This window comes from Lissotriton vulgaris, chromosome 10 (genome assembly GCF_964263255.1).
Source record: "Lissotriton vulgaris chromosome 10, aLisVul1.2, whole genome shotgun sequence".
NCBI classification, from domain to species: domain Eukaryota; kingdom Metazoa; phylum Chordata; class Amphibia; order Caudata; family Salamandridae; genus Lissotriton; species Lissotriton vulgaris.
Window position 1 is genome coordinate 12,699,016 of NC_141698.1, and position 17,053 is coordinate 12,716,068.

The 17,053-nt window shown below is 42.4% G+C and overlaps 1 protein-coding gene across 7 annotated transcripts in view; it reads left to right on the top strand.

Annotated features, from left to right (window-relative positions):
- Window positions 1–17,053, top strand: part of ATP2B3 (ATPase plasma membrane Ca2+ transporting 3) — a 348,827-nt gene that overhangs the window by 24,075 nt on the left and 307,699 nt on the right. For all 7 annotated transcript variants that reach the window (XM_086940211.1, XM_086940208.1, XM_086940205.1 and 4 more), the window contains exon 2: window positions 9,863–10,184. In XM_086940211.1, the coding sequence (XP_086796337.1) occupies window positions 9,983–10,184 (202 nt within the window). In that variant the 5' untranslated portion in view covers window positions 9,863–9,982. The remainder of the gene's footprint in view (window positions 1–9,862; window positions 10,185–17,053) is intronic.

A 17,053-nucleotide genomic window follows, 5' to 3' on the forward strand; every position in this document is an offset into this window, starting at 1 on the left:
AATCATCAGATGACAGCGGGCAAAAAAATACAATCAATAAGATTGTTAAAAAACAACATACTTCTCTTCAAAATGTCTACATCCAATGCAACTTGGTATTTACATTTTCATAAACAAAACAGCCTTTGTAACATAGTATATAATACAAAGATCCAATATATCACCATATTCTTTCAAACATAATTTTTGAAACGCAATATGAAAGAACAGAATTAATAATTGAAATCGAAATTACGAACATCTTTCCTATTGGCCGAATGATGTTTCTAAAAATATGTCTATGGAGTATATCCGAAATAAACTTTTGAATCCATATACACACCTTCCCAAGTGGCTGAATGATTTTTCTGAAAACATTTCAATAACGATATCCAACATAAACTTTCTAAAATCATTTGAAGTGGAAATATCCAACATATATTCAGTAGTTCATGTTGATTTCTTCTTAGAATTTTGGCATCAAAACTATTAAGTATAAATTTGGTATTTCATTAGGAAACCAAACGTTATACCCTAAATGCACATTATTACATAGTGTGCATCCTTTATTGCATTTTAAATAGACAGTATAGTGTCCAGATGTTGAAGTAGGTCCATCGTGGAAAACAATAGCCATTGTTTTAAAAGTTCTTCCTGAAATTGACACTTGACCTGCTACAAAAATTTTAATTTTGGTTTCCAATTTTGTTCCATCTGCTCTACGGTGTTGCAGCATTAAAATAATATATTGTCCACATCATTCTATAAATAATGTTGACAACATTTCCAATTTGCATTGAGTACATTCCATATGTTGATTAGCTGATTTTACTAGTTCGTTAAAAGACACTGGGGCAGATTTACAAGCACCTTGTGCCTTTTTTACGCCGCCGTTGAATCACTTTTGTGACGCAGTGGTGGGGCAAAGCCAGCGCCATGCTGTGGGGTATTTACAACATGACGCATCTGGGAGATGTGTCACGTTGTAAAGCCCTGCGCCACATGTAGGTGTTCTGGCGCAGGGGTTCGTTCCGGCGCATGAACGCCTCCTAAAAGTGGTTGAGTGAAATCTACAAGAATTCACTCAGTCACTTTTAAGGCCATGCTGCGTTAAAACCCTGCGCCTGCTTGAAGCAGGCGTAAGCATTGACGCAGCATTCTAAGGATAGGGCACCCCTGAACCTTGCTGGAGCTGCGTCACACTTGTGATGCAACTCTAGCAATGTGCCTTCTTTATGGCAGCAGATGCGTCATGCATCTGTCCATTTTTGCCCCATCGTGCGCCGCATTCTAAATGCAGGACATCCATGGTTGTGCAGCCGTGACGCCTAATAACTGGCGCATCCCTGCTGATATGCAGGGATGCACCAGTTATTTTAAATCTGCTCCACTGTTTTCAAATCTGGCATTGTCAAATATATGAATCATTCAATGTCCATTTAGTGGTTGATGAAAATGAACAGCTGTCACATCTATGAACCCATCTGTAATGTAGTCCAAACAGATTTCCAATTTGTAAACTTTCATCTTCTAATACTGCACGCATAAACATAAGAATTTCGTGAGCATCTTGCTGTACATTCTGTGTAAATTGTGGAGAACCAGAACATATATCCAAAAGATTCAGCACACCTAAAGCAGTATGGATTTTCGTTTTATCAGTTTTCAAATTCTCAAAAATATAATGTAACAAAGAACAAAATCTTTTTTCTAGATTTTCAATAATTGCATGCTGTAGATTTTCTAAAAAAAGACAACATTCACAATTACATTAGCATAGCAGTTGTTACCTGAACTATTTTCTATCTGATATTCTACAATATTAGCAACCGTGTTACCTTCTATTTGCTTTCCAGACTCATCATTCTTTTAATTTCTTTTTTTCTTTGCAACCTCATTATAATCTTTATCATATTTTCGTTTTGGATGTATTAAACATTTTTCATAAATAGTATATTCACCTAAGTTAGGAGCATAGAGTGTTTTTAACCTATTGTACTCTTTTATACAATTTACATCTGCACTAAATTTTTGCTCATCAAAATCAATCAAGTACAATCCGGATAACGTTCTTACTTGAGACAATGGAACATACGCCATACCCTCTTTAAACACAGAACTTCCAATATTTACCAAAGCATTGTCTACACTTAAACCTTGAGATTTATGAATAGTCACTTCATATGCTAAACAAACAGGAAACTGTGTTCTATGAACATACAACTCTTTTACAAGCAAGAAACGAACACAACAGCGTCCAATTTGTTTCACCTCTTCAATCTGATCAAATGTAATCTTCAAAAGTTCAATCTCATCTCTATTTGCATAACTAACAAAGTCAACAACTTTCCCCATTGCTCCATTTACTAAACCTTTTTCAACATCTAAATTATGCCGTAGTATTACCCGCCAGTTTACAGAGACATACTGGGTCTACTCTTTTCCAAACCAGCAGTCTTAGATATTGATTTTTCCAAACAGTCTAATTTTAACTGCAATTTCTCTGACAAAAGAATAGTTACTCCTTCATGTTCTTTTTTATCAATAGCTAACATTGTCATTATCGGTTCATTCTCCTTTTTCAACAATTCTTCATTGAATGTAGAGCATTCTTTCAGTGTTGGCATAAGGCAAATTCTAAATTTATTTTCTGCAATTCTTCGGTAGATTGTTTCAGCCACAATATTTTCTGCTGGAAACAAGTTTTTTAGTAGCCGACTTTCTAAAGCATTTTTTTTCATCCTCTGATAAGACACCAATTCTAATATTTTGAAGAATTTCCATAATCTTCATCATTTGCTTGTCGCATGTTCTTGAAAAATTCCTTATATTCTAAATAACTCCAAATATTCACATTTCCAAAACTTCCCAAAGATGTTTTAGTATCTTCATTTAGAAGAGTTTTAAAAACCGGTTGGCCTTTCACAGATGTGAGTTGTAGTAAATCACCAAATACAATTACATGTTTCCCTCCAAATAAAACATCGTAATTTGTTTTTAAAATCTGCTGCATCCTCAAATGTACAAACACAAGCATTAAGTTTGAGACCATGCTTACTTCATTAATTACAAGTAGTTTCATTTTCTTTAGGACTCTTGAAACTTCCAAACAAGCTTCTCCAGATAGCTTGTGGTATTCTAATTTATTTTCATGTTCCACTGGTAAAATAAGTAGACAATGTAATGTAATCCCTTTAATGTTGTTTGCTGCTTACCCAGTTGGAGCAGTTACAACAGAAGACAAATGCAAATCTGTGGTTTTCTGTAGATAACTTGACAAACATTTAATTAAGAAACTGTTCCCTGTTCCAGCTTGTCCACTGATGTACATAAGAATAGGTCTAAATGATGTACATTGGCAATTATTATTTTCATGCAGTAATCCATGTTGTATCTGTTGTATAACTTAGTGATATATTTCTTTCTGTTCACTATTCAGACGTTTCTCTAAATTTTCTAAATCAATATTGTCCTGTTGTGCTTGCTGCATCACCGTTTCCACTTCACTGATTGCTGTTGCCGCTTCTTTTTCAAGTATGGCTTCTCCTAGTGGATCTTGACTATGTGGAGCAGAACTCTGACTATCTTGAAAACTATCTCTAGCTATTTCAGCTGCAATAGTTCTTTCTTGATTAATCTCTTCGTTCAACATTTGTAGATAATTTGGAAAAATTGTACATTCAATGCTATCTTTACATGCATTGAAAGAATCCTCATAGCAGTCAAAATGTCCAAGTAATTCCATGTCAGTCCGCCAAGGTTTGAAGAGTTGCAGAAGAGCTAAATAGAAAAACTCTTTTATCTGGAGTATCACAACTTAATTTCCTCTGATTAATCGGATTTCCTTTGTCATGCTTTACCAAACATCCCTCAGATCCAATTACAGCATATTTTCCTTCATTTATATTTTCTGTGACATTTTTATTAAAACTATAATTTTACAGTATTTCATATAGACAAATGTTTTCCAGGTATGGACTTCTATTTGGATAGTACGTACCCAACATATTTGTTTCCAGAATATCTGGTTCATTCAGTGCCAAGTATTCAATTTCTTGTACAGATTTCAAAACTCGATTTTGTGCTGCAGCAAGACCAAGACTTAACTAGATGATCCCTCTTGACTTTGAATATAAACTTGCAGATGTCAATTGATCTGAACACTCATACGATCCAATTTCTCGATGTGCAAGCATCTTCAAGCTGAAGCTGTACAATTGTTTGCTAAGTGTCTTCTCCTGCAAAATTTCCTCCCACATTTCTTTCAATTCTGTCTTCTCAGACTTGGTAACATATGACGTGACATAGAGAGCAGCAACAGCAATTGAGTTATCTGCAATATATTGTATGTCCATATTTGCATTCCCCATCTTCAAAATCAGCGGATTGTAATCATTGATGTACTTTGATTTTTCTGTTCTTTTTAAATTATAAGTATTTTTGGGTGATTTTCGAGTGATGGTATGCCTCACTGCTGACATAAAACTGCTCACTCTTCCTTTGGAAATTACTGGACGTGAAAAGACAAATGAACATTTTGTATAAAATGTATCCTTTGACTTATATTTCCATCGGCAATACTTTCCACAACGATGACTCTGAAACCATAAAACTTGCTGTCTTAAAATATTTTCTCCCCCTGTTTTTGGAATCGCACAGGTAACATAGTCTTCAATAAAAGACAAAACAGTCTCATCCGAATCAGTTCCAAAATTAGGTGCATCCTTGATCCATAAAAGCATATTTATAAGAGGAGCACCTCTAGCTTGGTATTCTTTTCTCCCCAAAAAATCAATAACTCCGCCAATAGGTGGAGTTTTTTTATTACAGATAAAGCACATCATAGCTTCAAACCTATGATTAAAATACCTGCATACATTTACAGGATTCAGGAAACACAGTTCTCCAGCTGTCTTCAATTCAATATGTTCCATATTTGTAGGAGAGTAGGGTCTGCTTCCTATGGTTACCCCCACTTTTTGCTGTGAGTCTCTGGTTTTTTTACTTTAGCATGGCTGTGGCCCTGCTAATCAGGACCACAGCCCAGCTGTTCTCTCTCTAAATTGATACCATGTACTTTGGGTACATACCAGATTGGTTACTGGGCCACCCTTGTGAGCCACTGTATATGGTACCTTAGGTACCCAGGGCATAGGTGCACCAGAGGCCTACCAGGGGCTGCAGCATGTATTGTGCCACCCCTGGTTAGGCTTCCAAACTGACACCACAGGTCTGCAATTGCAGCCTGGGTAAGGTGGTGTAATCACCCATATATATATATATATATATAGACACATATTAACCTATAAGTCACTCATATGGCAGGCCTTGACAATCCTGGAGGCAGAATGCTTGGTTTTATGTGAGAGGGTACCCTAGCATGAGCTTAGCCCCTCTGCAGCTTTCAGAACCATCTCCTTATAGCTGTTCTATGAGATAGCCATACCATATACTCTTAAGTGCATTATAATCCTTGCGGTTAATGCTAACATTGGTTTGGCTTTACCAAAACATGTCGTGTAAGGTGTCAAACACTTTGGAATACTACCCCCCCCCCAGTCCTGGCAGTGGGGGTAGTATTCCACCCTTCTAGAGGAAGAAGACATGTAGTTACTGGTAAACCCGGTTAAAGTTAAACAGAACCCCAGCATCACAAAATTGATGCTGCTGCCACAGAAATGAGTCTGCCCTCCTTCTGCTGGAAAGAAACTCCAGCAGGGGAGGTCTGGACCTCCCAGACAGGCTTTAGTGTATTGGGGCAGGGTGGGTTGCAATCAGTAAATGCTTTTCAGACACTGCCTGGGGCACACAAGCTGCTCCATGCATTTCCCAGTTCAAACCGGTTGCTGGGGCACTCAGCCCCAGCTCTGGCATGAAACTGGACAAAGGGGAAGGGGTGTAACCACCCCCTCCCCAGGTCCTCCCTCAGGTGGGACCCTAGAGTTAGTCCGACCCCTAAACTTGCTATAAGAATAGGATCCCAGTCCCTAGGACTTTAGATTACTCTGTTCAAAACTCTGATACATAAATCTTGGACCTTTGACATTCCACATCGACTGGAAGATGGAAGAAATCTCCCTTGTGGTCAAGGAGAGACCACGACAACAGGCAACAAAAGCATCTTTGCCGGTCTGCATTTTCAAGGCTTCCACTGATCCCAAAACATCTGCGACACAGGACATGGACTTCCAGACATCTCTGATGCTGACCTGCGCTCTCAGCAAAGCTGAGACAAATAGCGGACACAAGAGACGTGGGACCGGAACTCCTGGACATCCTGCATTTTTTAAACTGCACCTACTTTCCGAGGTATCCCGAAGTTGTGCATTGGGGTATTTGAAGCCCTGCCCCAAGCACCTTTTGCACTGAAGCTCAGAGGCTTATGCTGAACGAGTGTCCCGTGGGCCCGCTTTATGCATTTCCGCTCAATGTCCCTTCGCAGTTCCTAGTACATTGGCTAGCGAGCCTCCATGAAGGGCCATCTTTGATTTCTTGAGCTTTCCTGGTTGCGCCAGACTTGCTCCCACTCCTCTCGAAAGGAGGAGTCCCTTAGACCTTGCTGGTCTGCACCGAAGCCAATCTCAACATCTTGCATGTGTTGCTGTTGTCAAGGCTTGTTTTATCCAATCCAGATTCTGATACTGCAGTACTCAACAGCCTTTGTGGGAGAGCTCAGATCCAGCTCCTGGTTGTCATCGACGCCTCCTGGTTCTCGTGGCTGAAGAGTCAAGCTTCACCTCTTTTACCTGAAATCACCTGACATCGGATGACATCTTCTCCTCGCCATCCTGGTCACTGGCTAGTGACCCAGACTCTGTCGCTTCTGCTTTCATATTCTTCACATCTCCAATCCACCCTTGGATCCACCTGACACTTTTCCTCTGGTCGCCTGCAGCATTTCTTCGCAGCTCTCCATTGGAATCGACGATGAAACCCGACATCAAAAGACACCTATGCACCCGGCTTCTGTGGGTGAGGTAACTCGAGTACTCTGGTGCTCCCGTGGGTAATGACTCTCAAAGTGTCTAAGTCTAAAAGGGTTCCATCGTAGTTCACCTCTAGGTGCCCTTAATCTTAAAACTGTAACTTGTTCGTTCTCCATAGAAAGTCAATGGTGATCCGCGGCTGTGTTTAGACACTGCACACGTCCCCCGTGGGCCTCCTGCATCCTAGCCTTTGGTGGCACCAGGTAGCCCCAGCGGTTCTACAGGCCCTAGGCCTGCTTTCTAACTCTCACATGGTTCTTATACCACTATTTTAGTATACGGTTTGTGAGGCTCCTAGGGCATAATGTATACTGTGCAACTTATCGTATTCTAATTAAGTTCCCTGTATTGTACTTTTACCTCTGACCTCATAAACAGACCAGAGGGGTTGTGTTTAGATTAAGTACATATATATTTGATATATACCTTGTGTGGTGTGCTTTCATTTGGTCATTCAAGAGGTTATAATTGGTAAAACAATTTGCTTAACTCGCCTCTAAGTCTTAGCCTGAAGGCTGCTCTCCACGGCTAACACTAGGATAGTTTTCTATAAGGTTGACTTTACAACCTACCATCAATAAGGGTTGTTTGGACTGATGCAAGGTGCCCACTAGAATAGTGGACATCATATACCAGCCCAACTTCTCACAATAATTTAATAAAGATTTGTCAAACAACGCCAAAGTTACAAGCACATACAAGGCTCCAGAAGGGGGGCCCGCGCAACCCCCCTCCCAACATGAGTGAAGCCCCGGGGCTGCGCGGACCCAAGCGCACCCTCGCAACACCTGCAAGCCCCTCCCATTATTTTTTAAGAAATACCGCCAGAACCCAGCCCACCCAAGGGCCTCATTAAAATGAAACGCGAGAACCCGCGACCCCAGAGCAAATTTTTGCAGATTTTTTGGGCCCTGGGGGTCCTTCTGGGACCCCTGAACAGACCTAGGGGGTCAGGGCTTTTCTACCCTGCCCCCTTCTCTTGTTTTATATCTTTGCTTCTCCATTTTTGGGTGACATCTTGTGGCTTCTACCGAGCCACAAGATGGCTGCCAACACTTCCTGGTTTGGGGTGCTAGCAGCCAATCACAGTGAAGCTCGCGCAGGCAAATTAGGCTTGGCCCAGATATCGAAACTAATATTTTTCTAATTTCTCAGCAACTACTGAACAGATTTACACCATGTTTAAAAAGGTCGCTTTCTGACCCAAGCATTACCTTTCTGCCAAATTTGGAGTAATGCCGTTTTAGTAGTTTCGGCTGTAGCCTTGCACATAGTTTCCTATGGGAAAATGATGTTCTCACTCTTTTTTTGGACTTTCCCAAAAACTACTGAACGGATTTACACCATTTAAAAAAAGGTCGCTTTCTGAACTAAGCTCTAACTTTCTGTCAGATTTGGGGTAATTGCGTTTAGCAGTTCGGGCTGCAGCTCGTTGCAAAATGTCCTATGGAAATTAACATAGAGAAAACGCGTTTTGGGACCCCCCTTTTTTCTCAGTACCCGCTTGACGAATCACCCCCAAACTTTCAGGATAGGAGCTGCCCGGGATAGACTTTTTGGGGGAGAATTCCAGGAAGATTCGTCAAATGACGCCAAAGTTATTAGCAAATCAAAAAATGCTTTTCCTATGGAAACTAGGTCAGTAGGTAATATAGTAGGTATATATATATATATATATATATATATATATATATATATATATATATATATATATATATATATATATATATATATTACCTACTGGCGGTCGCCAGTAGGTATATATAGTTAGGATTTTTTCTCTATGGGATTTTTGAAAATTCTATGTCTAATAACTTTGGCGTTTGTAGACGGAATTGGCTGAAATTTTCAGGAAAATGGAACGTTTTGTTTCTGAGCAGCCCCTGACAATTTGGGGGGGTTTCATCAAGGGGGGGCCGAGAAAAAAGGGGGGTCCCAAAACGCGTTTTTCCCATGTTAATTTCCATAGGGCGGTTGTCCTCACTTTTAGCTCGAACGGCTGAATGGATTTGCACAAAACTTGGCAAAATTGTAGGGACTGTTAGCCCGATGTGCCTTTGCTAGGTCTCAATATATGTGCTCCAGTGGATTTTGAGTAATTTAGGTTCAAAAAAAGATATATATCTGAGCGGAGCCTAACCACACATCTGATCTGATTGGCTGTCAGCACTTCATCCAAGAAGTGTTGGCAGCCATCTTGGGACCAATATACATGATAGCACCTCATTAAAAAGCATTGTAGTTAATAGAGGGTTTTAGGACTTTAGTTACATTATAAATCATTTGTTGATGGTACCATACTCGTTTTAGGAATTGTGGTGGGTTCTAAGGTGATTTTACCATGTGAAAAAACATCAGTGATGTCATCAGTGATGTCACTGACCATGTCATGAATGATGTAATATGTGACATCATCAGCAGTGGATTGCGGGTGCGCGATATATAGTTAGTGCAACTAACTATATATGGAATTTCAATGGTTTTGTGTGAGTAAAATATGGTTTTGTAAATGCGAATTCCTAACTATATATGGTCTATAACCTATGGTTTTTTCAGTGAATATATATATATATATATGTATATACGTAGATGAGAAGTTTAAAACAGTAAAAATGTACTTGTCAATATATACTTACCTTTATGATATTGAGGAAGTCGATATACTGACTAGGATATTTTGGTAGAACATTATTTTTGTGCACAATATTCCAACTTTCAACCCCACTACTCCTGAGTGTTGATTCTCCCAGAGGATCTCTGGTTATCCTGTATACACTGACAGTAAAACAGAATATTTGACTTGTTGTTTCAGCATGGTCATGGCTAGTGTATAAGCCTCCTTGTTCAAGGCATACCTGCTCTGAATGTGTTTGCCACTCTGTCTCCCTTCTCTGTAGGCCTCTCTACTCCCTCACCCACTCACCTCATCAACCCTCTCTGTCTGGAGGCCACGTGCTGCTGAGACACACAACCTTTAAAGCCAAGCTTTGCAGAGCAGAGTTTTGAGAGACACCAAGATGGGAGATCTTAACAGTTCGGTGGATTTCTACCCCAAGACCCAGCGCCGGGAGCTGAACCATGCCGGCGGCTTCGGCTGCACGCTGCAGGAGCTGCGCTCGCTCATGGAGCTGCGTGGTGCCGAGGCCATCCAGAAGATCCAGGAGAGCTACGGGGACGTGCACGGGCTCTGCCGGCGGCTCAAGACATCTCCCGTGGAAGGTAACGACTCCCTGCTCTGCGCATGTGCGCTGCTAGTGGGTGTGGCACTGACCCTGCCCGTCAGTGGAACAGCCAATGAGGATGTGCTTGTGTCTTTCCTGTATTTTTATCTATTTCAGTATCTCTGTCGCCTTCTTTTTCTATCTTCTTGATCTTTGTCTCTTTGCTTCTATATCTATCTTTATCCATGTCTTTCATTTGTTCGTAAGTTACGTACATTCGTATATCCTGGTATTTCCATAATCCACAGCGCTGTGAGACCCTGACAGGTGATTTGCTGCACTTTATAAATCCTTGATTTATTGATTGATTGATTGATCTACCCTTCATGCTTTTTTACCATCTTTCAATTAATACTTAGACATATTTATTCAATGTTATATAGTCTTTAGTTTAATAATACACATCTAAACGCTGCACAGTGAGCAGGGCAAACGCAGTACCATGACTCCGCCTCACATCTTTTTCTGGGAAATTACGGGTTTGCAGCACTTGCCAAATAATTAACCACTTAAGAAATATTTTCTGGATTTCAATGCAATTCCTGGATATCTCAAATGAATCATAAATTATTAAATAGCACAGCATACACTTTACAAGAGTGAACCGGTCATCGTCCGGCTCCGGATGCTCTTTTCTGGTATTATACAGGTAATAAAGAGATGACACTTTTGCCCAAATAGTATTAAAGTCACATACTGATGGACGGGTGCAAAAGCTTTTGTATACAACAGTGAAAAAAGTCTTTACGTATTGAAATGAATTCAACAGTGAAAAAAGTCTTTACATATTGAAATGAAATTCAACCATGAAAAGGGTCTTTGTGTATTGAAATGAAATTCAAAAAAGGTAGAAATAAGGATTCCATTTTGGTTGTGAAAGTTTTTCATTGTTTGTGCACATTAATCTTAAACCACAGGAATGTTCTAAAAGCAGCAGTTGTGTGAAGTGGCCACTCAAAGTTTGGAAGAAATCCAAATATTTAACATCTCTTACTAAGGTCTGGTGTGTTGAATGTTCCGAGCTCCCTAGTGAGACAGTTGCATGCTGTGTATTCATTGTACCGTATTGTTCTGTTAATGGAAATAGGGGTTTCCAGAATAAATACAAAGCAGCCGGAAAATCTGAAGACCCCTCTTAAAACATAATTGCAATGTGTAGATTAAAACAAGGACATCTTTTTGAAACAAGAAGTTTGTAGGATGAAGCTTGGTTTCTGCTTCATGTAATATTGCATTCTTAATGCAACCTATCTATTTTACTAGGGAGTTGGAAATGACATTGTTAATACAATGGTGTTCCTGTGCCTCCCTGCACAACAAAACCGTACCTTGTTTGTGCATCACACTTGGAGCAGGAATGATTGTTGAATGTGCAGAGTTTTCTTTCTAAAGAATTCCTTGTTTCTTTAATATGGTTCCATCTTTTTTTTATCAATGTGTGCTAAAAGACAGAATCCCACCAGAACACCACACAATGTGCAGTTCCTCTCCTCTTGTTGCATTATTTAGCCACCACTGTCACAAGACTTGATGCACTTCCTTCCATGTTTCCTCCTAGACTGTCCCTGATTTACACAATGGTGTAAAGAGGTATCTTGCTTAGGGATAGGCAGTGAGGTGGCATCTTTGATTTGGTTTACAGGATTTTAATTTTTGCAATAGTGTCACTCGTTGCCTTGATGGTGTGTTCATTGCTCAATGGTGTGTGTGTTAGGTCCACACAGTGTTATGTTGTCCATCAGCGTCGTTGGTGTGGTAAGGGTTTTCCTTGCGCCATTTTGTCTGGTTTGGTAGATTGTGATGTTAGGATGCTCTACACTGCCTTTGCTTTGGTAGACCTTGTTTTAAGTAAGCCTGGGTGGAGTTCGTGGATTTCCACTTCGCTTCGTGGAAAGACTGACCAATAAGGAAGGAGAAGCAGCAATACAAAGTCTGTCATGATGATGCCAGTTTTCTTACAAAGGAGAAAGGTTCTACAATCCCATGGTTGATGCTGTCTAAGAGTGGTACCACTGTGAAATGAGGGAGCAGAATCCACGGAAAGCAGTGTAAGAGCATAGGGCGGGGGCACCAGGGTTGGCACCACTGGCTAGGTTGAAGCGGGCATTGGTCCGGTAAAGGAAAAGGGCCATGGTTGACGGTGGACTCTGCTTTCAGGGGTCACCATAGCAGAGGGTTGGAGCACAATAGGCCATGTTCAAGGGATTGGGCCAAAACCAAGATCGGGAGCATAGCGTGGATGCATACTCAGTGACACCGAAGGAAGGAGGAGCTTCCAGTCCTAGGAGTAACAAGGGAAAGAGATCAAGTATGACATCCATCCTTGCTATCTTGTGTAAGCTACAACAATTTAACTAAATTACTTTTAGGGCTTAAAGAAGGAAAGGGTATGTCTTCTGGTTTCACAAAGTAAGGTGGGTTTGAACATGGTTGTGGATCTCACAGAGAAAGAAGTGGGGGGCACAATATGAGGTGTACACAGGGAATTGCACAATACTATTTATGGTAATGAGACCTTTGAGGATGCTGATGATTCAGAGGGGTTTTTACACTCATCTGTTGACATGGTTGACAGGGGTTTTGGAGAGAGAGACTGTGAGATGAAGTCAGCCACTGTTATTCCAACACTGTATATGCAGAAACCCATCAAAATAGAAGGGTCTTTTGAGATCTAACCATGTTCCAAGGAGTGATGCAGTGGGAACAGAGTGTGCATGATGCGAAGAGGCATGGTGGCCACAACAAGCTTGGTTTAGAGCACAACATACGCTTCATATATGTGGAGAGGATGGCATGCCAGAGGTAGATTAGTTCTAGACCAGTGGATTTCAACCTTTCTGTAATTAGAGCTACTTATTTTCAATTACATTTATCCTGAGCCACTACTAACACTAGTGTTGCAGCAGTGACTACATCAAGCAAGAATATATTTATGATCATCTTATCCAAGATTACCAGCAGTGGTCACCCCACTGCATCAAGTAGGGTTACGTGCAGTAATGGGAAGAAGGCTTAATCAATTTGGAATACCTTTACATGGATAATACATAAAAGTCATAGTGGCAGTGCCCCTCACACCAAAGTAATAACATTATTAATAAGCCTCACCAGTTAAGCATGATTTATCACTCATTATCAGCTGTAAATATATCTTGGAAATTCAACAGTTTTTCTCTAACCATCAGCTTATGAGCTACCCCTAGAAACAGACTACACTGCTGAGCAATGACCATGAAAGATGAGGTCACTTCCTGTAGAGTGCTGTCTCTGGACGGAGGTGAGCAGTGTTTCACAGTGCTGCTACAGCAAGCAAGGGTGTACTGCTGAGGGCTGATCTACCCCTAGAAACAGACTACACTGCTGAGCAATGACCATGAAAGATGAGGTCACTTCCTGTAGAGTGCTGTCTCTGGACTTTGGAAAGAAGGGGTGCAGTGTCCAGACAGTGCTAGATCTGTAAACCAGGTATCCAATATATGGACACCGTTAAATTTAGAACAAGGGTGCTGTATTCAGACAGTGCTAGCTCTGGAAACAAAGGGTTCAGTGTTCAGACACTGCTAGAGGTGTGAACAAGGGTGCAGTGTACAGGCACTACTAGCTCTAAAAACAAAGGGTGCAGTGTACAGGCACTGCTAGAGCTGTAAACAAGGGTGCAGTGTTAAGACACTGCTCGGTCTGGAAACACGGGTGCAGTGTTAAACCGTGCTGTTTTGGACTCAGGGGTGCGCTGCTCATGCTGAGCTGTACTAGACAACGAGAATGGTCTCCTTGCTAAATAGATGCTTACTCGGGGTCCAAGGAGGCCGTTGATGAGGCAGGAAGAAAACACAAGCTCAGGAAACAGGCATTCACTGCAGCCAATAGGAACTCGTAGAAACACAGGAGCATCTCTAGGTCTGAGTGGGTCAGAGGTTACAGAAACAATGTATCGATGGGCATTAGCTGGAGGTTACTAATCCGTGGTGGGCACGAGAGCACAGTGTATGAATCATGACATTGGAAGGATGAAGGGTAAGCAGTCCCTGCTGGGGGGAAGACCTCTGGCCATCAGCTTACAGCTATAACTCTGCAGGATGGTCATTCTCCCACCGAGCTGTGTCTTTGCAGATGGCACGTGCCGCTGGCTGCTCTATTTTTGTATTTATTTCATTCTTTTCCTGGCAACCGGCGGTCTCCTTGCGGATACAATACTGCCAATTATTTCTGCAGTTGCTAGTTCATTGTGTGGACCTCTGGAGAATGGAAGTCCGAGTCAGCCCTGCTAATATTCTAACTTGAGTCCAGTAGGTCGCAGGTAGATTTATGGAGCAGGGTCGATCCATACATTATATTTTACGTATCCGCACAGGATAAATGAACTTGTAATGATTCTACATGGAATTAATTTACATAAACAGCTGTCACTTAGGAAATCTAGACTGGCCCAGCCCTCCTGGGGGTATGGTGGACACGCCTGTCTCCACCCACCCATCCACCTTACCATCTGAAGGCTGGATGACTTGAACAAGAGAACGAGCCCCAGACAACCCCGAGCACACACAGCTCTCCACGGTTTCCCGTCACTCTTATGAAATGCAAAGCGGCCCCTCCCTGCGCGGGGGCATTAATGACCGCGCGGGGTGCGCGCTCCCGGCGGCGCAGCCAGGGGCCGCGCATCTAAGGAGGATGAAAGGCGCAGGCTGGCCCCCCACACTGCACGCCCTCTGCACACTGGTTAAATATTCAAAAATGCCATGCACCCGGGGCGCCGGCATCACTCCTCTGCGTGCTTCGATGGCCGATGCGAGGCGCAGGCTTCCGGCGCATCCTCCCGCGCCTGCGCGCTCTGGGCACCGGGGAGGCGCTACAGGCGAGGCTAGGCGGGGGCCGTGCAGGGGAGGGACTCGTTGTACCTGATTCACAAAGCTCGTGCACACTGCGGCACGGCTGCGCATGTGTAGTGCTTTCACTGCACTGGCTCTGCTAGGGCCGGAGCCGAGCTGGGCTCTGGGCTGGTGGCCCTCCTTGGTCACTCCAAACTTGGCACCTCTCCCATGTGCCCTGTTTAACCATGGCTGTGTCCTGGACAGACAGCAGGTCCTGGACCCCTGGGGTGCACCCAGCTCGCACAAGCTCAATGCTGGGGTGCCCTCTCAGCCTTAGGGTGGTCCCCCCCCCCCCAACTTTTTCCTTCCTGCTTCATTTGTCTGGATGTCGTTTTTGTTACAACTTGACGTCTGCGCACTTTACTTCTGCTAACCAGTGCTAAAGTACCTCACTTTCCTCTAAGCTTGGTGACATTGGCTTATTCCCAATTGACATATGTAATTTACTTGTATATCCCTATTAACGTGGAACTACATGTACCTAGGGCCTTTACATTAAATGCTACCAGTGGGCCTGCAACGACTACTGTGCAGCCCACTCGAGTAGCCTCTAATCATGTCCCCGGCCGACCATTGCAGAGCCTGGGGGCAATTTGCACTGCCATTTCGACCTGACAAACTAAACCCATTGCCAGGCCAAAATCTTCCTTTTTAATACATATACAAAACCCCTGGCAAGGACCCAGACAGTCCGGAGGGCCGAGGACAATGAATTTAAAAAGGAGAACATGTTCTTTGAAGTTTTTACATATACTGGTAGTGAAAACATGTTATATTCATTTTCACTACTGCAAGGCATATCTTTCCCTCAGGATAACATTGAAGTTGACTTATTACATTTAGTAAGTGTGATTTCCAAATGGGACAGGATTATCAGTTGATGTTTGGTGTCTCTGGAATTTCAATTTAAAATCCTAATTCATGGTAAAGTCAGATTTTAAATTGCAATTCTGAAAATGCCACTTTTAGAAAGTTCTCATTTTCTTACAGTAGCCATTTAGTGCCTGTAGCCTGGCTCTGGTCACATGACTGAGTGTAGCTGACAGTTGAGCTTTTTTGCATGGATTTGACCCATCGCAAAGACTCACATCATGGCCCCAACCTGCATCGCCTTCAGAACCCTCGCTGCACGATGCATTCTCTGTGCAAGCCCTCGCATATATGGTGGACGTCAGCCTTGATGATAATGACAGACTACGCATTGTTGCCTCACAACTCCTCGGAACCAATGCATCGCCCTGACTGTGTGACGCAACCTTGCATCCAGACTTGGCATCAAAAGCCCTCTAAAACGGGATCCTCGACATCGATTCAACAGGACCTCACACCGCAGCCTCGCTGCATCTCGGAACCGATGCATCAATCCGACTGTGCGACTTATCTTCGATGTGGATCCATGCAGCGCTGTGCAAACCAGGATTTAAGTTACTCTGTTCCGCGCGCCTAACTGGGTCCCTACAGCTGGCCCGCGCTCCATCACTGTCGGCCTGAACTTATGACTGTGTTCCGGTCTGGCGTGACTAGATAACCCCAGGTGGCACTTTACACCGTTTGGCACTATTTTCTCTAAAAACTTTAAAATGAAATATCTATAGTTCTACAAATGTAATTTTTGTCTTTTTGATTTTGTTTAATTTAATAAAAAATCATTATTATTCCAATCCTTTTTGGGCCCCATTTGTGCTGTGTTTTCACTGTGTTACTGGTTGAAGTGTTGCACAACTACTTTACACATCGCCTCTGAGTAAGCCTGACTGCTCTGTGCCAGCTACCCAAGGGTTGATCACAGGTTCATTGAGGGCTGCTTGTGACTTCACCCAGAGAAGAACTGTGGTTGCTGCTGGGCCACAGCTCACACCCCAGTCAACCCACAACCCAGGTTCATACAGCCGCCCTTGGTATTGAGCACCGGCACTTCTTTTATTGGAAAGAGGGCATCCCTGCACTTTATAATGGGGGAGTGTTGGCACTTCTCATTAGTAAACGGGTACTCTAGGCA